At 47.2% G+C, this 25,543-nt stretch overlaps 1 protein-coding gene across 6 annotated transcripts in view; it reads right to left on the bottom strand.

The window, feature by feature from the left end:
- Positions 1 to 25,543, bottom strand: part of cadm1a (cell adhesion molecule 1a) — a 187,649-nt gene that overhangs the window by 78,629 nt on the left and 83,477 nt on the right. Inside the window, exon 1 of one of the 6 annotated variants that reach the window (XM_048983893.1) lies at positions 12,683 to 12,810. The exons of the other annotated variants lie outside the window; for them this stretch is intronic. Within the exon in view, the coding sequence (XP_048839850.1) occupies positions 12,683 to 12,701 (19 nt within the window). The 5' untranslated portion in view covers positions 12,702 to 12,810. Of the gene's footprint in view, positions 1 to 12,682; positions 12,811 to 25,543 lie in introns of those variants that run through there. 6 annotated transcript variants of the gene reach the window in all.

Here is a 25,543-nt window from a genome sequence, read left to right as displayed (position 1 = left end):
CATCAAGGTTATGAACTTGTGGTGCCGTCCTAATAATTTAATTTCATTGCAGCCTTCCATAAAGTTCCTAGCCTGAGACTGGAAATCAATCCACCAACTGGGCCATGCTGGGAGCACTCGTGGCTCCTGTGGAAGCAAGTTCTCTGCAGGAGCTGAAATAACAGCAACGAATCCCGGGCCATCTTAAACGTGGCTGCTGATTCATATTCGCAAATGTTTGTGCTTGCTGTTGACATTAAGGAATCACTGGCAATATCGTTCCACCACATGTGATAAATGATAAATCTTTTTTTTTTTTGATCGAGGGACATAAATTAGCTAGATCGCAGCTACATGGGGACAGAGCACCATCCAATTAATGTCGGAGCTCACCGAAGGTGGACCCATGAATTTGTAGGGGACAATGGCCCCAGCTGAAAGCTGATTGGAACCCAGAGGGCCCCCTCCCCTATCACTCACTGATTCAAAGCATATTACTGGCTAATGATAAGGTATATACCATAAGGTATAAATTATGGTCCCTCTTATATACCCGACCTTAAAAAATCCTGCCCCACACCTTCTGCAAGTTCACCAGTCCTGCCCCCCCCAGTACCCTCCCCTGCCTCTCACTTCTCTGCAGCATCGTCAGTCCTTAGCTGGCAAATTCCACAGCGGCATCCCTGGGAAAGAACATCCATCAGCTACGCTACCAATCATGGGAAACCACAGAAAACGCTTCCCTCAATTTGTTTGCTATTTCAATGTCTTATCGCGGGGGTGGGGGCTCTCTCCGATACCTGTCAGACACCTGCCTTTGAGTGTGAAGAGGGTGGGGGTAGAGCTCCTTTGTCTCCCGTATCCACCTTTATAATGAGGGACCACTATTTTTATCCACTACCCTTTCTTATTCTCGCACCCCCTCCCTCCACACCCTGTGCCACCCCAACACACGGATATCTCAGCTATCAATCAGTTATGGCTCCAGGCGAGATAGTGAGCCCGACTGTGATGGATACATCCTTAGCAAGCTGGCTTGATTTGTTTGGTATCCGTGGAAAAATGTTTGACAAACATACTGCACCCCCACCTCCCACTCGCATGCGGGGCGATGTCAGGGACCTCTCATCCCCGACGCCGGAACCGCGAATGCAGAGCCCTTCGTTTGAGTTTCCGAGGCACTAAGATGATCTTAATTGATTTTGCTTTATTTTCACGTCTTCAGAATTAGCCCGTCAACGTGGCAGGCAGGACGCCCGGGCAGGAAGGAAGGACGTTTGATGAGAATATTGCCTAATAAATGGGAGGGGGGAGAGTAATGAGGGGAGAGGCAGGACTGGGGATGATTTACATTTTTTTTCGATTTGCACCACGGTCACAAATCAAAATGAGTTACTATGACAACCACAACAACAAGCAGCAGAAGAAGGGATGGGGGGAGTATATGGGGTGGTCTCACAAAAAAGGACTGCATGACAAGGCAGGCCAACGTATGAAAAAAGGAATAGGAGAAAAATACGACGACCATCCTGCCTACAACAAAGCAAAGATTTAGAGATACTCGCAAAGTACTGCAGAGCAACACCTGTTCTGCTTCTCCAGCATACAACAGCTAACTTCAGACCGGCCCCGAATCTGCTAGCTAAATCCAAGATGCCGCGGGGGGATAACACACCAATGAAGCGACCCGAAACTCGGAGCCATGGCAACCCACCGCGGCTTTATAAAACAGAGATGACTATTTATTAAACTACTCGTTAGCTAATTTCGCGGGCCTGAACCGAGGCCAACTTCTAGCTCATATTTTAATTTTATGCAAATATTCATTTCAGCACACATTAATTTACATTTTGCATCCAGTTCACCATCTAGAGACTCAAAATGTCATTTTGGAGCAAAGGTGGCAGCGATGCATGGTAAACCAACAAGGAACTCTCACTCATTAACAAATAAAGAAAAATACACAAAATACTCCTTAGTTAAATGAATAAAATAAAATGTGCTTCGCCTGAAAGTTTATTATAAATAGTAAATTTCGGTAATAACACACTAAAGAATTTGTTCGTAAGTTATGTTCACAATTCGGAAAGGCTGATTCCAATTTATCAGCGCCGGATTAAAAGCCTCTGACTGCTGGAAGCAAGTGTTGGTAGCTACACACTTCATGCTCTGTGTGAACTTCGATTAGTAGCCCCGCTGACAATATACATCATATGCCTGAAGTAAACCTTGCCCAAAGGGCATGATTCGATAACACATAAAAATTCAATGTACAGCCCAGACCATGTTTTCACCGTATACAGATAATGCTGCAAAAGTTCACCATGTGGGATTCCATCCAAGAAGTTTACCTAAACTTTTGACAGACACCTCATCCGTGTGGAACTTTGTTGGGTTTGTTGCCAATATATTTGGCTAGCTTGGCAGGTAATGAATTAGTGCCTCAACCACAAGATTCAATTAAGTTTAAGGTAATTAAGGCATGGTTGGAGCGGGAAGAAGGTCTTGAGTAACGAGGACATAGGTATATCAACTGCATAACATTAGCTAACATGACAGGGGAGGGTCACCCAATATTCTTCCTGAAGAAAGTGCCTAAACCAGTTTGGTCTCTCTCTTATTCATGTACGCAAACTGCTCGCTACTACACAAACATTCATAAGTCACTGACGAGCATAAACTGTCAAGTAAAACTCTATGCAGAAAGCATCTTCAAAAGAGCTTTATAGGACTAGCAATGCATAACATAGCATAAGCATTACATAGCTTATAAATACTGTAAGGATCTTGTAGAGGGAACTCTGCTAGAACTGCTCTAAATTTAGTGCTATGAAGAGTTGGCTAAGGGCTGAAAAGATGCAAAAAAAGAGAAAAAAAATATGCAGGCCTTTCACTAACTGCTCAAAAGGGACCGTCGTTTATTAACAGTGTGTCTCCCACCAAGCAGAGCTCAGAGGGGTACCGCACTGTGGCATTGACGCAATGGATTCCACATCTTAAATGTAAGTCGTGCTAAAGAAAGGACGATTTTTGGACAAGTCCCACTGTAAGGCAGAGAAGCTTACAGGGGAATAAAAGATCAAGAGAATCATGCCGGCTTGAGAGTGAATCCAAGAGAGAATTTTCTTCCCCGATGTATATTCTCCTGACCACGGGGTTTGCTTGATAGCTCGGGCAATAGCTTTGCGGAAAGAACGCGGGGGACAGTCGAAGCCGCGGAGCCTCACAGGAGTCATGGATACCGAACTACAAAGACTCTGGAGGGTCTAGATTCAAAGACATCCAGGACAACGACAGGAACAGAGAGGACCAGACTGCACTCGGCAAGCTAAACAGGGCCGTCTAGCATACGGACCACAACAGAGACAACCTGACTATACTCAACAAACTCAGGAGGGTTGACACATGCTTCAGAGACGCCGAATTAATTTTCGATCCCGGTGCCTTGCGACAGATCGCAGCATGAAATCACTTCACACCGACCATCATTCAGGACACACATCACCCAGAGGATCAGTCCAAATCCTTATGTTGCAATATTTATGCGGACACTTATACAGTAGCCTGGCGCATGACATGCTAATTTAGCTTAGCCTTGGCGGAATTCGATCCAAATCGAATGCAAGCACTGATGGACGCATAATGAACACAGGACACTGGGAACCACAGAACGAAAGCAGCAAGTTTTCCAGTGACATTCGAGAAATACATAAAAGTGGAGGTACGGATTGAAATCGTGCAGGGGATACGTAAAGGATCACGGATGCCGCAGCATGGATGTCGGTACATCCATCCTGGCCTGTCTACCTTTAAATAAAACAGAAAACAGACCAAACAAACAAATGAACTAACGGTAGAACTGGGAAAGCTGGCAGAAAAAGTCACATTTGCAGACCTCCCTGCTCCCTGACAGTGTGGAGTCGCTGTGAGAGACTGTTTGAATATAACAACACAGTGGCTTGCGGTGCAGATTTAGGTGTGAAGTTGGTTGGGGGGCTTTGACTGCAGGTGAGATTCCCCACAAGGAAGCAGCAACTTTCGCATAGAAATTCGTTCATCTAGTCGTTTAGATACATACCTGAGAAATGATATTCAGTATATGTTGTATTTCACAGGAGAATTGCAAGAGAAGGAATATATGAATACATGAATAAAGTAGCCAATTATCAAAAATAACTCATAACTGAAACTCATGACAGTGCTTTGCCAGCACGAAAAAAAAGGAATGTGCTTAGGCTGAAGAACCCAAGTGAATCACCCGCCCCCACCGACACACACAATGACACAAACGTCTTATCTTCTGCAAGTCCTAAGTACTAATGGTCATAGGCAACGATCTCCTGTTTCCATGCATGGACTGGGGGTGGGTGGGGGGGGGGGGGGGCAGAAAAGATTTACTGCTTAACTGGCCAGAAAACAAACCCTTGGCCTAAAACAATGGTGCTTCTTCCCGGCCCGATTTGTCTACATCAAAACAAATTTCATTAGACCGGCCTTTACGATAAAGCACCCAGGTTCGCCAACTCTCTGGGAAATTTCTGGGGCCAAAAACATCCAGAGAAGGGAAGGACGGCCTGGAGCGGCACGAGCCCCGTGATCACAAATCATCGTCAGATCGACGCGGTTTCTTCCCCACACTTCTGCTATCAGTGTTTCTCGTGTCCGGGGTTGTTTTTTTTTCTTTTTTTAAATAAACGTTACGACCTATTTCTTCTGGATTCAGAGGCGACATCGCTCAGCAAAATTCATTACGAGTGAGAAGCAGAGGTCACTGTCCATTAACGCACTGAATACGCTTTCTCTATGCAAACGAATGTTATTCCCTTCATTTACTGCCCCCCGCCCCCCCCGCCACCACCCACCACCCGCTGGCACTCCCTGGCCCAGCTGACAACACACACTTTGTTTCAAAGGGAGATAAATCATTTAAATTGCACCATCATGACAAGCCAACAAAAACAACCGGCAAAAAAATGGGTGGAAGATGTATACATAAACAAAACAGCAAAGTTCCTAGCAGCAGAGTTGGACATACAGTACAGCACGTATGATCTATTGAGGATGCGATACGCATACAGCGATTCGGTTACAGGCGACAGGGACGTTATCTGTCACGAAGGAGAGAGAAATGGAGCCACGTGGGCATCCCCGCGGAACTCGGCCGGCATGATAATCGGTGGACCCCGTTTCTGTGGCGATGGGTGTGCGGGATCATGGGAGACATCTCTACTTGCCCCCCCCCCACCCAGCAAGCATTCCGGCAGCGTTCTGAGATTGCGCATTACCGAACGCGACATGGAGCCCCATTGCCAAGCAATAACGAAGCCCCTGCTTTGACGCCCCTAGCATGACCACGATCACCACACAACCTCCGCCCACTTCCATCCACGAACGTCTATAAAAAAGGAAAAAAAAAAACAGCTCCCCTAGATCTTCACAAATCAAGAAGAAGTAAAAAGGAAAAGAAATTAAATGTCTCGAAGCACAAAAATATTATTATAAGAGAGATGGAACCTTTGACAAAATATAAGCCAATTACTTTGCTTGTTTATTCCTGTGCTCACTCACTCACCTGCAGTCACTCACTCGCCTGCCAATTCTCGACAGACCTGGGCACACTCCCTTTGCTCTTTCCCTTGCATATCAAGGCACTCTCCAGCACACCAGCACAGTGACTATTGGGATGTGTGCTCAGCCCCCCCCTGTCCCATGACTGTGTTGCTAAGGACACCTCCAAGTCCATCCTCGAGTTTGCCATGTTAGGACTTGTCACCAACAATGATGAAACTTCATGCACGGAGGAGGTGAAAGCGGCCGCCGTCAGCAGTTCTGACTTCCTTGCTCTTCACGTCGCGGACACACTGGACTGGTCACTACACGGCAGTGCCTTCTCTCCCTCAGGAAATTTGGTGCGGTCTCCAAGATCCTCACTAACTTGCACAGGTGCACAGTCCCCTGACTGGCTGCAGGACCCCCTGGTATGACAGCTGTACCACAAGGGACCGCAAAGGCCCGACAAGAGCTGGCCCAGGCTGTCACTGGGAGTAGCCTGAGAGGACATTTATACAAAGAGGCCTATGTGCAAAGCACACACTGAAGACACCAGTAATGGGGGTGAATACAGGGGTGGGGCCACAGGGGGTGCTGACCCCAGATGAAAGCTGATTGGCCCCCAAAGTGCCCCCTCCACTGTCACTCACCGATTCAAAACATATCATTGGCTAATGATAAAGTTGGCCCCTCTGTATGAATTATATGAACCAATCAAGTAGCTTCAGGTTTCCATGCTGTATTGCGAGCCCATTTCCCTTTATAGTTAAATTTGGCACTGCCATTTATTTACCATATTAACATTTTTGTTACTGTCTTTTACTGTCCTTTGATTTCATCTGTGATTTTGTGAATGTTTTGCGAAGTAGAGGATTTTATCGCTCCCTCTGCGGGCAGCAGCCTGGGAACAAAAATCTTTTATCCCTGAACCTCTGCACTCACTCCTACAACTTGTGGCCAGATGACACTATATTATCATGTAATTTTGTATTAAATTTCGTGGAGAAAAAAAATGACATATACAGACACCAAATTTTAGACGCCCATGCAACCATTTTGGTGCCAAAGAAAGATCTTTTTCTGAGACAAGAAAGGCCCTATAAGGGCCGAAGTACACACTGTCTTCACGGGGTTAAAAGTATTCCAAACTGGCTCGGTTAATTAATAGGTAAGAGGGAGAACAATGCCAGTCCATCTCCTGGGATAAGTAAGTGCCGAGAAATGTAACAGATGGGAGCTACATTAAGGTCACTGGTGTTTGCATCCCAAGGCTCCATCTCCCCCGAATCGTTAACCAGGCCCCCAACGCATGGCTGCTGCAAAACAGGCTTTCGGGCGTAGCGGCGCAGTATGGCCGCGAGAGAAAAACAGCGAAACACACCCCCGCGGAAGGTCAGCCGCCACAGGTCTCCCCGCGCACCTCTGATACTGCGTTTTTGCTTGAAAGGGGGTTCAGGCCTGACAGGGACCACAAGGAGGAGCATCCGTGGACAGAACATAAGGCATTAAGGCTCATATTTGGGGGAACTGACGTTCCCATACCTTGATGCGATAGGTCTGATGGAAACACCTGGGGGGGCATATACAGGGGCGGGGCCACAGGGACTCTGACCTCACCTGAAAGCTGATTGGCTCCCGGAGTACCTCATTCCCCATCACTCACACACAGACTCAAAACATATAAATGGTAATGGGCGGGTCTCTGTATGAATTATGCCACCGAACCCCAACTTAAAGAGGTACCAGAATCGTCCCTAGGTGGCTGTAAAAATGGTGAAGGAGAACTCCGAGGCATTGTTCTGGAACATTCTATACTCCCACCCCTCCCCCCAATTTCAATACCTCTGGCCGCCTGCCTGCACCCCCCCCCCCCCCGGGCTTATCTCTGGCTCCAGCCTCCCTGAAGCTACCTGGATCAGTATAGGTGAACTGAGCTGTCCCAGCTCGGCTGCCCCTCTATGAACACACACAGAGCACGCCAGACACACTGCAGACAGCATCACAACCGAAGGTCGCGCCTTGAGTCGCTAGGCTACGGCCGGACTCTTGGTGGAACGCGAGAGTCGCGGATTAGCCGCCCGTGAAAACTAATCCGCTAAACGAATTTCCAGCAACGGCCCCCACTGTATACGAACGTGACATCTCCCCCAGTTAATCTTGGCGACGGCGGGCTGATAATCTAGCTAAGAGCAGACTGAAAACTATTTTACTGCGTTTTTTCTATTTCCTGAAAAGTTTCTCCAGACTTCAGAGGACCTCTCTCTTAATTACGTCCTCCTCGTCACGGCTAGAGATTTAGAGAGGATTAAAGGATCTTAAGACAGATTCAGCTGGACATGAATACTATACCACTGATAACTGTATAACTTTAAATATCTGTTATACCTATATGCTACTGAGATTATTTCCTGTCTTGGAATAGTCCAGCATTGTAATGCCATATGAGTCCTACAGGGGGCATCATTCGGGGAACAAATAAAATCCAGAGGAAAAGTAAAACTTCAAAGGCCACTCTCAGTTGGGGGAGGGGGTTAGCACTCAGAGAAGCGTGGGACACACGACGGCATCGTTGTTGCCATGGCTACGCTTCACGAGCTTGCGAGTGGGGCAGGAGTCCGTCGTAGCTATGCGTACCTAGCGTCATAATCCTGCGCAATATTACCCCCCAACTCCCTAGGCGGCAGCATAACACGTTTTTCTGATGGGGCCACAAAAGACCTGTTAACGGACATGGGGGGGTGGGTCCGCAAGTTCAGAGAAATTCATTATTTCTTGTGTCGTCTGCAACGAGAGCCGAGCTCAGCTTTAATGACTCTGCTGGGCCAAGAATCGTTTGATGTATTAAACAAAGGTTGATAATAAGTTAAATTGATTTGCTTCACAAAAGGTAGCATTTTTTTTTTTAGGCCAGTTCTGATGGTACAAATTTAAAACACCGACATGCATGCGATGATTCCAACATCCCCGGCAACACGATGGTTTTGCGAATTTGACTAATTCCATCCTGCTAATCTTCATCAGAAAATGACGCAATGCTGCACCGGGGGATGGTGAAAAACCGCACCAAGACGCCGCGTCCGGAAATAACTGTGACTCTCATCTAATTCCCAGCGTTCTGAAAGCGGATCCTGGGAGTCGGCTGGCTAGCCCCATAGCCTGGGGGCCCTAATCTACCGAGTCGACATTTCTGCACATTGAGCTTGGTCCCAAGCAGCCTCCTGACACCCAGGGTCCTACTTCAGCACATCGATGGTAAATGACTAATAACTGCATTGGCACAACTGTGCTGTACAAAAAAACAAAAAATTAATACGACGGATGTAATGACGACATCACTGTAGTTGGCATTAGTCATCAGTGATGGTTACTTTCCCTCCAATCAGCCATTGTTTATCACTGCTAATCCATGACTGTCCAGTCAAGGTGAGCCTATTCCTCAAGATATGGGGTACAGCACAGCGGCAGACCTGGACAGGATGTCAGTGCATGGCAGGGCGCACGCTCACTCACACAGTATGTGTGAGTCACAAATTAAACTGAAAGCGTATTTTTTGAGATGCGGGGAGAAAGCTGGAGTATTCGGAGGAAATTGACGCTAACGTGGGAGAACATGTAACCCCATACCGACAAAGCAGGGCAGCTAGTTAATTATTATTTATTTTGAAGAAGAATGATAGAACACAGTTCAACAGGGGAATCAAAAGTAAGCGAGCAAATTCACAGTTAGGTGGAAGTTGCCATCAGTGAACGAAGTCCGGTTTTTTTTAAATTGGTCTGTGTCCAGTGAGAGGCCAGAGAGAGCCAGTGAGAAGATCTTGGCAGGGTCCTGACTCACACGGTCCACTGGTCCGCTTGCAGCTTTTTAGAGTTATTTTTTTTAAATTACTGCCGCAACATTTGGCCAGGATTCGAAAGCCATGAACCGCGGGCACCTTTTCACATTCAACGATTACTTCCGTATCCCAAGTCGAAGGGATGAGGTATGTGAACGAAATGACTCCTGAAATACTACTCGAAATAATGAGGGTGTAAGCTCCGGCCCATTTCTCAATCGCAGATTTGGTGCGGAGAGACCTGAAACCTACAATTAGCTAACAGAAAAACAACGTCGAAATTAAGCGATCGGATTTCAGCCCAAACGAAAGCAAACTATGTTTACATCTGACTGAGGGGGGGAAAATGGAGACGTAATTGTAATTGCAGACCGTCAACAATTTGCCATGCAACAACAGGCTAAATTATGCTTGAAATGAAGGGTAGGGGACTGAACTGGGACGAGGCATGGTGTTAAGAGGTACTCCGTTCCGTTGGCACGTTTTGGGATGCAACACAAGCACAGTACATGCATTCATATCTTTATGCGAACTCTCCATAATTGTATGAACACACACCTAATCTCATCTATGACAACCAACCTTAACTCCTACATAACCTTAAACATAAGTAACTAGAGGAGGAAAGTTCAGGCACATAAAGAGGAAGGGTCCAAATACCGATACATGAGTATAGGTTATCGGCCGATCTATTAATAAGCTGTAGGCAATTTATCATATTGTGGGTACATTTGGTCGCCACAAATAATATATACATAACCCACACTCATACCCCCACACTCATTCACTCACTCCTTGTGCAACGGGGTGCCAAATTTGAAAAAGAATCTATGAGGACGTGTTCATTTTCCCCCCAAAATTCAGCAACACGTTTCTTTATTTATCCAAATCGACATACATTTTATTTATTTATTTTTGAGAGAGCAGAGTCAGACGGTGCCTGGAACAATTGGGGGTTAAGGGCTTTGCTCAGGGGTTGAAGGTTGAAATCATTCTGCCGAACCTGGAATTCGAACTGGTGATCATCTGATCGCAAGCATGGCCCCCTAATCCACTGCACCAAACCACACCCCCGCAGCAATGTCTGAAAGGCTACACGCTCCCGTTCAACCTAGAGCAGGCCACGCGCTTAACGTTGTTTTTCTTCCCCACGTCCAAACCCTTTGGCCTCACGCTGTCGGCCGCAAACAAGCCGTCAAACGCCGGCAAATCGGCAGACGGCTTTCTTTAAAGAAAAGGAGCGTCGCTTACTCGTACCCTTTGAGGCTCCGGATGAATTCTCCCGACGCCAGATTCATGCGAGTTTGCGCTCTTTAACAGCAAATGCCACAGAAATCTGCCACGCCTGACAAAAAAAAAACATCCGTCTGCGCGGCACCGGCTGATATCGCGGGATCCTTTCATATCGTGCGTATACCTTGTCCGCCTATTCAAACCACTCCAATCCCAAGGGTCTTACCTAACATTTGGGCCGGCCCCTCTGTATGATGCCGTCTTCAAACCCAATGATTATATGTCAGTTCTCACCATGAATTTCCGGCTTTGGTGCAACGGCTGGCCTGTAGAAATGCCGCATGGGCTGAAGCCTTTCTGGTTGATTTATTTGCAATTACCTGGACTGAACAAAATAGTGAGAAGCATAAATAAATAATGAAACTTCCTGAGGTCGGTCTGGGTCTCCAGACCAGGGCCTACCGCCGACAGAGCTTGGGGCGAGGATGACTTTCCCGAACAGGGCTGGGCGAGCTGTGGCTCTCAGCTTAATTGGGCCAGGGGGCACAGACACGGCCCGTCTAAATCGAGAGATGGGGGCGTGACCCCCCCCGCTGACCCAGACCGCCATGTCTTGCAGGCAGTTGGGGGCAAAACACAGACCGACTCACATACATTCACAGGTCCTCCTGTAGCTCTCCGGCAGCTGCAGAGCCACAAAGCGTGAAAAACTGAGCAAATCAGAAACAACCTTTACGAGAAGGTGGCAGGGATGGCTGGTGGCTGCAGCCTCTGAGGGGAACGCCAGGTGACCGGGGTTATAGCTACTGTTTACTTCCACTCCCCCCCCCCCCATTCTTTCAGAACATGTACTAATTCATGAGTTTTGACTGGTTTCACCCCAGTAACCTGGAGACCAGGCTACAACACCCCCCCCAGACATCACCTAGAGAAATTTCCCCATTCAGGAAAGATTCATCAGCCCTATGATGTCATTCTTAACCAAAATACATCACTGAAAGGGAAATCTTACCCCTGGAAGTGCTCAATACTTAATGAACAGAAATTTACACCCAAATGGGTATAAGAAAATAAGGAAGGGGGAAAAAAACCAAACTAAGTGTTAATGGTGGCTTTGATACGTTTGGTGGGTGGTGCCAGGAGATCTGTGTTTGTGTCCGTGGCAGATTACACCGCTCACTGTCATCGATTCATCGGAGAACAAATACAAACAAATTGACAATTCATTTTTTTTTCTTCTTCCCCTTCTTCTTCCTTGTTTGCAGTGCTGCAATTTTGACGGTGGGGGGGCAAGGTTTAAAAAAAAAAAAAAAAAAAAAAAAAAAAGAGCCATTTTTTTCCCCAGACACCCACCATCTGCACATAACTGCGAATCACCCTTTACGAGTCACATAAAATCATTAACACGAATGACGGCAAATGCGTTTCTTTATAATGGCTATTCTCCACTAATTTAGAGTGTTTATCACCAACGTCCAGATCCTTTTACGAACCAGACATAAAAAGAAAAACCTGAACAAAATTGTCTAGAAAGTGTTAACAGGTGAAGGAGCGAAGCCGTGACCGTAGGGCAGATGAGCTCCTCGCAACAGGGCTTGGACATAGGAGATGGCTGTAAGCTCGCGGCAGGGATTTAAAATAAAAACCAAACAAACGTGACGCCCTTCTCTTTCAGCCAGCCGCTTTATAACCTGTTACTGTTTGCAATTAAAAAGAGGGCCGAGGCAACTGGATAACATTATTAGCTAATGTTTCTCCTGGCAAAGCAATTACAGCCAGGTTCCAGATTAGACGGGGGCTTTCAGAAACGTAGGCATGGGGTGTGTGAAGGTGGGGCAAAGAAACCGCACCACACACAACAACCTCACACCGTGAAACAAAAACAAATAACAAATATTTCATAAATATTTAATCTGTTGTTTCTGCACACAGAACAAACAAACAACTGCGTCAGAGGTTGTGTCGGGATTGTTTGCGCCATAAAGAATTGTCGCCGTGGCGACACTGAAGTAACGTTCCTCCAAATGGAGGGCGAGTCTTAGCCCGTACTGTGCGCCAAATCGAGAAGAGGGGGTCCGCAGACTCACCGTATGACGTCCGTTGCATTTCGCCTGGACTGAAACTATTCGCGGAGATCAACGCACTTTTGCCGTTACACAAAACGGTCGAGTCTCAAGACGGAATGAGCAGATCAGGTGGGGCTGCTGAAGCTGAGGGGGGGGGGGGGGGGGGGGGGGGGGAGCCTGCTCGAGGAGGGAAAGACTCCGAAGATGACTGAAGCACGAGTTTACAGGTCCAGACAGACAAAAAAAAAGAGCTTACTGAGTGCTGTACCGACCCCGGGAAAGAATTCACGGAATTGTTTGTTTGCCTCTTCGGGAATCCTAGCTAAATTTTGAATGAAAAACTTTTTCTGTTTAAACTGGTGGCGGGGGGGCGTGATTTTTTTTTATACATCACGATACACCCTAAGAATACATTTTAAAATACAAATACAACACAATATAAAAAATACAAAAACGAATACATACATAAGAGCAGTGGTAGCTCTGTCAGCTACTTCTGACCACAGCAATTTCAGAGCTGTGTATTCCCATCATCCCCACGCCGCGTCCCCCATCGGCCTCCGATCCACAGGATGACCCGGCATGCAATCTCAGAAATATCCGCTTAACCGTTGGCTTTGGCATGCCGGGGTCCAGTGTGCCGGCTGGCGACTTCCCGACGGTTAGGGTCCCGCTTCCAAGATTCACGCCTCGCTTACTGCAGCCTCATTAGCACCCGGGAACGGGGTGGCCGCTATGCCAGTGCTTCGGAGTGGGCCCCTTTCCCAGCCGTGTACTCTTCCCAGTTATCCCGGGTGAGTGGGGGGCTAGCTCCGCTGTTTATTTCAGAAGGCACACAAAACGCCAGCCTGGATACCGGCGTAGAGGTGCACAGAAGCAGAGCAAACGAGGCCCCACGAGGGTGCATCTCGGTCAGGATCTCCGGTAAACACGGAGGCTGGGTAGCAGGGGACGAGCTGATACGATTACCTGGGAAACAGAGGTAAGGGAGAGGGAGGGATGCGCAGAACCCATACAACTCACACAACTCAAACTGACAGATAAAACCTGCGTCAGTGAGGAGACACCCTGACCTCTATCTGTACTGGGGGGGGCATCAGATGTTGGCAGACGGTATCGTGGGGGGAGGGGCGGCTTTGTGCTGCCTGCGAGCATTAAGCCAACGGAACTGGGCAATTAAAAAGGAGGATGGTGACAGGTAGACAGATGCGCATCTTTGCGGATGGGACGTGAACCAGGCAGGGGGGGGGTTCAATCAGGATCCGGAGAGCCGCCCGGCCCATCCCAGGGGAGCGACCCGGTACCCTGCCTACGGGGAACTCTGACAGGTGCGAGACAAGGGATGGGCCCGAGGACTGCAGCTGAAACTGAGTTCCGGATAAGATCCGCGGAAGAGTATCAAAGCCCGTAGGAGAGTGGACATCTCCATAAAAAAAAAGCTGGTGGAGGGTCGGGGGGGGGGGGGGGGGGGGGAGGGTTGAGGATTGAAATTTAAATGAATTCAATAATGAATTCAAAGGAGTCTGTGTTCCAAAGACAGGAACTGTAGCAGGCATGCTGGACTGATTGATCAAAACCAGAGTTATGTATTTACTTAAACATATATATCATTAATTGGATACACAAAAGTGTACACAGTGGGATGCAGGGTCACATCTGGGCAAGAGGATTATGGGTAAAAACCAAGCATTGTAGTAGGGAGTGAGTTTTGTGGTGCCTTATCCATCCCCTCCACTACATCCCTGCGTGTCCACAGCCCCCATGTTTCAATGGAGCGCTTCTGGCACCTTCCGGTACTGACCGCGCTTCAGTGACTTCACCAACGGCCTTGCCTGGTTCCCATGGGATGCGCACAAGGAAATGTCACAAGATCTCGGCCACAAGTGTCGGCTGGACCTTTCCCATGAGATGCGCAAGATGGAGAAATAGAGCCAAGAGTCTGCCGTTGAACTGCTGCCCCAACCCCCCCTGACCAGAGGTGAATATATATATATATATTTTTTTTTAAGGTGAGGGGGGCATACATGGGGCCTTAACTAATATAAAGGGGCTAATCTTACTAGCCAATGATATGTTTCGAATCTGTGAGCGACAGGGGATGAGGTACTCCGGGGGCCAATCAGCTTTCAGTTGGGGCCAGTGCCCCAGGATACGCCCCTGGGTAGCCATGTTGTTCAATCCCTTTGACTTAGATTTAAGGCACAATCTAAATCAAATAGTCAGGTGCAGAGTTCACTCTGCTCATATTATTTAAAAATAAAAATCTTTTTAAATAAGGTAGAAACAAGCACAAAGAAATCCCAACCAGGCATTAGCTGTTGCATTTCTACTGTAATTCTGTGTAGCTGGGGCCTCGCCACTTGTCTGCCCCCCCCCACGGTGGGTCATCTGGTTGGCAAAACAGCTCCCCCCACCCCGTGTCCTCCGCCCCGGTCGCAATCACGCTACGCTGCCAGCAACAGCGCAGGACAGGCATCACTGATGCACTTTCCCTGCAGCGGGACGATCTCTCCCCCTCCAAAAACCGACGCATAGGAAGAGCATCACCTGCTGGAAGGGCTGCTAGGTCTGCAGTGGACCTCATCACACCTGCAGCAGCATGGGGGGGGGAGCAGAATGTCCTTACGGGGGTGGTGGGTGTGGCGCCACAGCAAATTGATCGGAGTGTTTTATGCGGCGCTCCCTTAAGTGCACTCTCTCCCCCAAGCCAGAGGCAGGCGACACGGGAACAGCAGGGTCAAATGCAAGCAGGGACTGTGAGGAACCCACGTCAAACTACAGCAAAATATTTCACCCACCCCCACTTTCCCCAAACCCACTATCGCGCACTGCAGCGGTTGGCGAGCAGCTCAGCTGGAGACCGTAATCAGACGAGAGGCACTGGAGTTGCCAGCTAATCCGCAGTGTGGGATAGCTAAAGTCATAGGTAGTCAAAGGGGGGGGCTAGCATGGGGCGTGGCCTACCGCTTTAAAAATTATCCTGCTCTCCATCTGCATTCTCAGTGCAATTACCAGCGCGGCAGGGCGCCGTCCGAAAAAGTGTAGAAAATCGTCACGGTGACGGTGCCCGCTCACTGACAAGGTGTGTGTGTGTGTGTGTGTGTGTGTGAGGGGGGGGGGAGGCGCCGTCTGCACTCCGGCGCCGCGACTCACAAGCAGGGGAATTAAGTGTGTCTTCTGGGAGAGGAGCTGTGGGTTTAACTGGAGCGGCGCCGGGGGTCTCACGACCCAGCGGAGGCAAACCGATACACCAGATCGGCAAACCGCCGGGGACGAGCTTCACGTGGAAAGAGAGGAAGGGGGAAAAAAAAAGAGGAATAATGAAAAGTGGAAACAGTGAGGTACACAATTGGTAACTGCTGGTTAACTGTTTGGATTTAGAAAAAAGGCTGGTTACAGTCCTGGCCTGACAGAGCAATGCTAAAAGAAATTAGGACCTTGATGAGAAGTGAATTTAACACGCACCGACCTCAACAGGGACGGCCAGGAAACGGACTCTGTTCAACGCTGGGCTATTATTTTTCCAACAAACCTTTCACCGAATGAGGCCCCCTTTTTTGCGAGACTGACCGGCGTGCAGTACCCCGGGAGCAGCTCAAGGTGGCGCCGTTCTTTACCTGACCGATGAGCAGGACTCCGGGGGGCTGGTGCAAAAAGTGGCACGGTGCTTGGCAGGTAGGGGTGAGAATTTTCTGGCAGGGAGAGGCGGCATATAAATTATTATTTTTTTTTAAACCACAGATGCTAGACGTGGTCTGCCCCTGCAGCAGATACCTGGGCGGAGCAGCAGTACCTGCATCCTGTCATTCCAGGGAACATGGCAAGGGGGAGCTGGCAAGCTCATTCAGTAGAACAGGACTGAGTGACAGAGACGGACCCAGAGAACTCAAAGGGGTCGAATAGCATGGCCCGACGCATATACAGGGGTGGGTCCCAGGGGCACTGACCCAAGCTGAAAGCTGATTGGCCCCCAGAATGCCCCCTCTCCTGTCACTCATAGCTTCAAAACATATCATTGGCTAATTATACGGTTGGACCATCTGTATGACTTATGCCCCCTTCTATCCCCCCCACCTTGGGAAGAAAAAAACTCTCCCTGTCACTCATAGCTTCAAAACATATCATTGGCTATTATACGGGTTGGACCATCTGTATGACTTATGCCCCCTTCTATCCCCCCCCACCTTGGGAAGAAAAAAAAAAACTCCCAGAATCATCCTGTAGCTATGGTTCACAGCCCTCCACCATTAAGAGGCCAAACTTCACAGCTTTTTATTTTCATGGAAGCCAGAGGCAACAACTGACGGTTTGGGCTGCATTGCATCACTTTCAAACGGATGACTGACAGCGGAAGACCTGGCCTGTACGTTCTGCCGATATTCACCACGATCGGCGGTAAACAAGTTTGTCAGACCATCCCCCCCCCCCCCACCCCGCAAGAAGGAACCGCGCGCTGTTATTATTCCTGAAGCGTTTCTCATCTTTCACTGGAGCTTCCAGTAAAATAAAGTGTTGCGGGTGTGTGGGGTGTGTGTGTGTGCGTGTGTGTGTGTGTGCGGCGGCTCTCCTTTTCCTGGGTACTAAATTAAGTATGACAGAACAAAGACTAATCACCTTCACAGCTACAGCCCTGGCTTCATCTTCGCGCCGGCTTGTGACCCAAGGAGTTTGCTATGGCAACAAACAAAGTCTAATTTATCTATGAGTCACATTTGCATTATATCTGTTGCCGCTGAATATTCATTGCGCTCCCTTTTTTCCGCGTTTTGTTTTACCTGAGATACCCGCAGACTAAAAGCGCCCCGTAAGAGTCGAGATTACATTCTGTCAATTATAAAACTATAGACAAAACGGAATTACGGCTCGCTTGAAGCACGCCCTAAGCCTCGCGGGGATTATGGTGCCATATCAAAGTTGCGTAAATAACCTAGAAAACTTGAGGAGGAACTGGAGGGGAAACCAAGGCGGACCAGAAGTTTGTTATTTCAATCAAATCAATTTCCTTGTGTTTGCCGTCTATTCCATCTAATCTGCGTTAATCTGAGGAGGCTGGCCAAGCAGCCTTCTCATACAATGTGGGTCAAACAGCATCTGTGTTTTGTGAAGGATCTGTCACGTTGCATGGTTCCCCCCCCGTTCCCGAAATGCAACGATGATGCCACCACCTGCCCCAGCCTGGTGGAGTAACCTTGGACACAGACTGTTCGCAAAATTGTGGTGTTAATGGTGCATTCCATTTGCCTTGGGAACCGATTTTCGGGATTCCGAGATTACGTCACATCCACTAAAAACTTGGAAAAACCCAGTCGGATGCGTTCCATTCGCCACAGAAGTAGCAACAGCATGGACCCATGTGAAAAAGCAAGATTTTTTTGCTTAGCCGGACAACTTGTCGGATTTAAGGTACCTCAATTTTAAATGGCAATTCACTTACATTTAGTCCGAACTACCTTAAATCCAACAAAAAATCCGACTAATCATGAAATCCCGTTCTAGCCCGGTTAATTGTTAGCCCATCATTAGCAATATCAGTTGATAACACATTACGCACGGTGCTCTACGTGTAAAACTCCATAGCAACGCGTGGTGTGTGCGGACCGATTTAATGAGCCACAAATAAGCAGAAAGTGCTTAAACAATATAAAAGTACGACTTTCACTTCTGTGGATAAAGGGCGCAGCCATCTTGGATTCTAAACTCGGGATCCTCTGTGCTGCTCCGAGATATTTCTCGGATCTCTGAGAAACGGGGAGCGTGCATGTTGTCACTTCCGGCTTCAAAGTTCGGAATTCGACTCGGAATCCGAAGTTCCGAGGGCAAATGGAACGCACCATAAGACTCAGTTAATTCGACCAACAAGCAGCTATATGCATATATACACACACACACACACATACATATAAATGACACACAACTGACAATTGACAACCAACGACAGCACTGAATAAATTATCTGACAATTTTAAGATTCCAAAAAAGGTGCTTTTTTCTGTGAAAAAAAAATCTAGAACTGCCTCAGGTTGATGACTAAAATCTAGGAGGAGGGGTCCTGGGAAAAATGAGCAGATAAAATGTACCTCTCAGGTAAGCTCAGGTCAGGTCAGGTCCCCCCCCCCCCCCCCCCCGACTCCCTTACCCTCATGCATATTTGTATTTATACCATTTGTTTCTATGGGAAGAACCCTAATTTCAACAATAACAATCTTAACCCCTACCCAGCCCTAAGCACAGTAACAAAACTGTGATTGTAGTGACAGATTCTTATAAAATTGAGTTTCGCCGTGTGTGGGGGGGGGGTGAAATGGTGGTCCCCTCGATGTCAAATGCAACAAGTTTTTTCATATTGTGGGGGGCATTTGGTCCCCACGATGTAATATACACACATGACCCACACAGGCACATGATCACGCTGCTCCCGAGGCGTCGATTCCCCCGCCCCCTTATGCCCCCCGCTGGCATCATGGCCAGCAGCATCTTAAAGTACCACGCTGCCCGTGACCGTGAAGCTCCCTCACTCCTTTCCGCACTGTCCCTGTTCGGAATACGAAGGGCGGAGCGTCCAGGAAATTTAATCTGAAGCCAGGGAGGTAATGCAAAGCATAAAACAAAAGTCGTTGATGCCGATTTAAAAAATAATTACGGAATTAATGAAAGGACAGCTTACACAGGGGGGGCAGGCCATCGCGATAATTCCCATTAATGTTTAATGATGGTAAATTGGCTTCTTTTTAAGATGAATACAAATCAGCTACAGTTGCGGAAGGTAAAAATGGGACTGGATGCACAGCGAGCTTTTCGGCTGGAGTCGCAGCTCTCTGTCTCGCATGGGCTCCTGTTTCCAAGTAAACCATTCAGCAAGCGCCCCCCCCCATCCGAACCCGGTCTTCTGAAGGTCACCTTTAGGCTTTTATAGGACCCTCCATAGCTTGTATTGATGCCCTTGCTTGGAGACGTGTGGCTCGGTGAGTGAGGACGCTGGGCCGGGTGAGCAGAAGGTCGGTGGGTTACAATCCCGAGGTCAGCAGAGTGATTTCAACATTAGGCCCATGATCAATGGCCTTAGCCCCCCAGTTGCTACAGGGACTGGCCGACCCTGCTTTCTCAAATGCATGTTGCTTTTGGATGAAAATGCCTGCTAAATAAAATTTTAAAAAGTGATAGGACAAGCGGCCACACATGAGTGATTCCAGGCTGGGAGCCATGAACAGGGCATATAGAGTCAACCAAGGTCACATGCTTTCAACCTTCCGGTTCTGCACCCGCACGGCCAGTGTCATGCATCTGTGATGGAGAACATCGGCGCTGATCCGGACCAGTCCCGCAACTTGCTAATGAGAGTGTCTTGATGATGTGCTCATCGCACGCATGGTCTCCATGTCTCTAGCCGCACAAACAAGTCGGCAGAAATTTGTAATTCCTAATAACGGCAACAAACGCTTTTAAGCACTTTTCAAACATGCCACTCAAAGCGGCTTTCAGCAGAAAAACACAGAAACAGGAATGACAAACACGGATGACAAAGGCCTAATAAAAAACTGACAAAACAAGGCAAAACAGAGTAGAATTAAGCAATTACACAGACGCCCCAATCAAAATAAAACGACAAAAAGAATCTGTTTACAGATGACTGGACTGCACCACAGATTCAGTGAGAATTATTTACTGAACGGAAAATGTTTGCTAAATCCTCTCCAAGTGAAGTGAACTTTAGCTGCGCCTATGGTTCGGACACTGTTAGAGCAGGAACGATTACCCAGAGGTTAAAAGGCGTGTCAAGGGCCCTGCCGCCCTTCCCCAGGTCCCCGAGGTTCAGCTGACCGTAGGAGTCCCCGTCAACCATCGACAGCGGCAGTCGCAACCTGATTCGACCTTTCACTCGAGTTCACCAATCGCCACTCTGGCTTTCACTTTTAAACCCCACCCCCCTCTCACTTCCCATTGGCCGTATCTCATTCAACGCGGGTGGCCAAGGCCAAACTCAGAGAGACATGGAAAAGAAAAAATGAAAATAAAAAAGCACCCCCCCCCCCCCCAACAAAAGCAATGAAAATTGTTTCTACAGCTTTAGTAAGGAGGTCAAGGTAGTGTTGCCCCTGTTCGGGACCCAAACAACGTAAATGGAAAGGCAGTGAGAAATGGGTTGGCCTTGCATCGCTGAGTACTTACTTAAAGAAAGCAAAGGTGACCAAACGCCTACGTACCCAGACCAAAGGCTGCACGCCATGTTACCACTAGCCTACGCAACCAACACAACATTCGCATTCTAAACACCCTCCGGCAGAACTAAGCCGGGTTTCTCGGCACTTATGTATCACATGACGAGGCGCCTAAAACGTGCTACACTGCCACTTTAAGCGTGGACAGTACTCTCATGTGCCATTTTCCCAGTGTATATAGTCTGCCTGTTCATAGTTTGTCTATCGTGAATTGTTACGCTTTGTTAAGTATGTTAAGTATATTATGTTTTATTGTTTACGTTAATAAATATAGGCATTAGTCTTCTCTCTGTCTCTATACCTTTAGAATATTGATAATTACCCAGGATGTTTTTTTATGCAATACATAAATTATTCCATAACTCTTTAGCAATGACTGTTGAACCTTAAAGAATGTTATTTAATTTCTCTGCGTGTTATAAATGGCTGAGATAACAATAAAGCTTTACTTGACTTGACGAGCCCCGGTTTTAAAGCTATGGCAACGACATTATACCAAAATAAAAGAACATACGAGATCATAATTAACTCCAGGATCATGGGATTTTAAATATAAATAGGTCTTTTAACCCTGGCCCTCTACAATCAGACCTTTTGTACCAAAATCAAGAGAGGTGACCATCATTACTGCGATCAAAGTGGGATTTCCTTGGTTGAAAAGTTCCCCTCATCGATCCATAAAACCCAAACCACACATGGGGGCTTTGAAGTTCCAAGAAAGGCTCTGTGTTATAGACCAAGATCCATTTTTCATGTTAATAAGCTAAAAGCAGCAATACACTGAGTTTAGCTATTTTTTTTTTCTCTTCTGAAACTGCAGAAATGCAGAAAAGCAAGAAAGAAAATATGAAAAGCAAGCAGAAAAATTATTAATTATCAGCAATACCACACAATATGGATTCTTCCATGATTACCTCCAAAAAAGACATAGAAATTTGGTCAGTGCTGTGAAAGTAATGTTCTGTGGAAATAAGTGAAGGCATGGGTGTATACAGGGGCGGGGCCACAGGGGCACGGGTCCCAGCTGAAAGCTGATTGGCCCCCAGACAGCACCTGTCACTCACCAATCAAAACATATCATTGGTTAATGAATAAGGTTGGCCCCTCTGTATAAATTATGCCCCCTCTTATTCCCTTCACCAGAACTGCCCATGTGCAAAGGGAGTGTATGGAAGTTACAAGATATCAGCACCAGGAAATCATCATAGCTGACCCTACCATAAACTGAATATCGACACCTATAACTGAATATGCGAGCAGTACGTAGCCACCGTATTCTGTCATTATAAGCCGTTGCCACTAAACGTCTTTCAAAGCTAAAGCGCCCCCCTCCTCCCCCCCCCCCCATTCTCGTCTTGATATGGAGCCTTAACTTCAATACTGAGACTCGGTCCACAAAGCTCATACTCCGATTACGAGAGACGCGTTCAGCAGACACAAAAGGAGCCGCTAAAAGTGAGCGAGGCTCCTTCTGTAATCCACAGACAGACGAAACAAAACAAAGCCTCAAGACTTAGAGTCAAACAGGAAAATAAAATCGCCATTTAAATTCAGTGGATTCACCAGCAGCATGAAGGCAGGGAGAAGCTGCTGCTTCTCTGCTGTTGTCATATCCCAAGATCATTTAAGATTTCAAGACAATGAAGCAACACGAACACGATTTCATGATCAAGACTGAAAGCCGTAAACACTATTGGCACTGTACTTGACACCAAACCACCAGTAAGTCTAAACTCTTCCTCTTTACTCTAAAATTACAAATATATTTATCGGAAAAGATTTCATGAACCAAACCTAGATGACAAAGAGCAGCTACAATATTTTATTCAAATTATTCCGACTAAAAAAGGATGCCCTATCTCATATAAAAACATTATTTATTCACGACATCCGTTTCTTTATTTAAATTAGTTTCGGGGGGGGGGGGGGGGTGCATAAAGGGAATGCTCGATCTCTCGTATATAAAACAGAACATCGACCAATGTTTCTCAGCAGATCGGTTGGCTACAATAAATACAAATTCCAGCCAGCGCTGCAAAACGTAAGCAGCCGAAAATTACATTTATTCTCCAAAAAACAATTCAAATTAGGTGACTGCACACAATTTTTGGGTCTGCCGGAGCACAAATTAGAGAAATGTTTATTTGTCCACCCAGGAGAGCAATTCGGAAGTAAAGGCCCTCCTTGCCTCCTCGCCAGCAAGGACGCGACTAGCTACACAACAAAAGAACGACAAGGATGAATAGCAGACACAACATGTAGCGTGACGGAGATCTATGGCTGTTGGCATATTGTGACTATATAAGCAGGGCCAGTGTGGGGCTCAGTGGGTTAGACCGTCATGCACACAAATCACGTGGGCAGGAAATCGATCTCACCTTTGGTGAGACCCTAAGCAAGGCCCTTGACCCAAATTGGTCCAGGGTCGGTCTGAATCCGCTTTATAAACTGTACATTGGTTAGAAGCACCTGCTAAATAAACAAATACGTGATTGACTGTCACCACACCACAGTGCACAGCAAGGAAATGTGTCCCCATGAATTCAACCCATATGTGACATCATGACGTAGCAGGGGGCAGATAATTCATAACCCAGGGAGCAGTGTGTGGGGGCGATACCTTGCTCAGGATACCTCACTGGCACCTTGCTGGTTGGGGATTCAAACCAGCAACCTTTGAATCACAAGTGTACTTCCCTAATCATTAGCTCACCACTGCCCACAAAAAGATGGGCAGTGAGTGGCTCAGCGAACTACACCTCTATGCCTTTGATCAGTAGATTGCTGATTCGAGCCCCGGCCTCAGCAGAACAGTCACATGCCCTTAATAAAGTTTCCAGCGGTGGTATGTGGTCTAGGGTGGTTCAGATGCTGATACTGATGTACGGTTAGTATACTGTGTAGATGTTGAGGTCGATGTAGGGCTGGAATACTGCGGGATGGCTTATCTAACGAGGCCTGACTGTACCATCCACAGTTCACGTCAAATCTTTTCGTTCTGACTAAACATTAGCATTCCCATTTTATTCCCCATAACCCTGGAGACAGAGGAATCATTCGAACACAAGACTAAAAACAATAGTAATCAGCACAAAGTACAACATCTATTAAAAGGTGCTGACCCAGAATGCATCCTGGTCCCTTTGTGTTAAGTTAGACTTACAGCCCAGAAAGTAATATAGACAACAGGACAGTGCTGAAGTCCAAATTGGACTTGAGTCCGGGGCCAAAACAGCACTGGCTACAGCTGAAGGCTGACTGGCTCACGCAATGCCCTCTTCGTGCCACTCTTGGATTCAAAACATAACATTGGCTAATGACAAAGTTGCCCCTCTGTATGAATTCTGGCCCCTCTTATGCCCCCCCACCTTGAATAAAAATCCTAGAATTGCCCCTGACCAAAGTCAAATGCAAATACAGTTCCATGGATGGAAGAAACAATTGGGAAGCCTCCCATTTTATATTAAACTCACACGGACATGGGCAGGTCTGCCCCACACGTACAGCCATGAGCTGGTCGGTCCTGGAGTAATGATCAAAAACACAACATGGGGAGGTCAGAGGCGATCCATAAATTATCCCCGAGACAATCACTCCGGCACTGCGCATTATTCCGAAGGGATCGATCCGCTTTTCTGATCTCGGTGCTACACCCTATTCTTCTTGCTTATCAGCAGACTTCTGCCGACGAGGGGTGGTCAATTATTAAAATCAACTTTAAAATTGCCACTTTTGTAAACAAACTGGGTTCTTTGCCATTTATTCTGCCACTTAAACTCTATGAGAGGCAATTTTTCAGTCAGCGGCATTAGCATTTTTTATTATAAAGCATTGCTGTTGTTTTGATTTATTTAGCCGGTCCTATAGATAATTCATTTCGATTCATTAGAATCATGTTTATTTGCTGTAAACGGTTTTATGGTAAGGAGGGCAGATCCGTAGCGAGACATTCGCAGCGAGTAATCTGATGATCTTAACTCTCCCCGGTCGTGGAGCTTGTCTTGTGAGGAAGACACGCGTGCATGCTCTCAGGGTTAGTCCAGCTCGCTAATGGCTCGTAAAACCTTGAATCTCCACCACCACTTGCCCAGAGGCCAGGGAACTTTCCGGAAAGCTTTGCCACAGGGTGGGATGCCTGCCAATTGTAACAACATATTCTCTTCAGTTTACATTAGACTGTTTAACCGATACGCTTATCCTGATTTTTACGGTTTTATACACATGGATATTATCCAAGATTACAATAAGGACTCATCTTAAGAGCGCAGCCCCTGGCATATGAACAGACAGCCCAAGGTTATATATCCACATCTTTAATCAGAATGCCACTAAAAGAGCTAATTATGGGGACATTCTTGATAAAAACAGTACCCCCCTCCTCTTCCCCAGCAACATCTGGGATGAAAGTAACGAGAGTACAGTTCACCAAGTGGATGAAGTTAAACAGCTGAATGCACACATCATATCTTCAGGATAAACATCTGTAGATGTTATAGCGACAGCACAGTGTGACACAGATACATCTCCTTCCTGATGACTACTGAAGTTGCAATGCAAGCTCTGCGGAACAACATATTAAATGTAAACTATGAACGAGCAGAATTATATTCTCTCTCCCCCCCGCCCCCTTCTCCCCCCCCCCCCACCCCCACCGACACACACATCG

The sequence above is a fragment of the Brienomyrus brachyistius genome, chromosome 18, assembly GCF_023856365.1.
Source record: "Brienomyrus brachyistius isolate T26 chromosome 18, BBRACH_0.4, whole genome shotgun sequence".
In the NCBI taxonomy this organism is placed as follows: domain Eukaryota; kingdom Metazoa; phylum Chordata; class Actinopteri; order Osteoglossiformes; family Mormyridae; genus Brienomyrus; species Brienomyrus brachyistius.
This window is presented reverse-complemented; position numbering and strand designations above follow the sequence as displayed.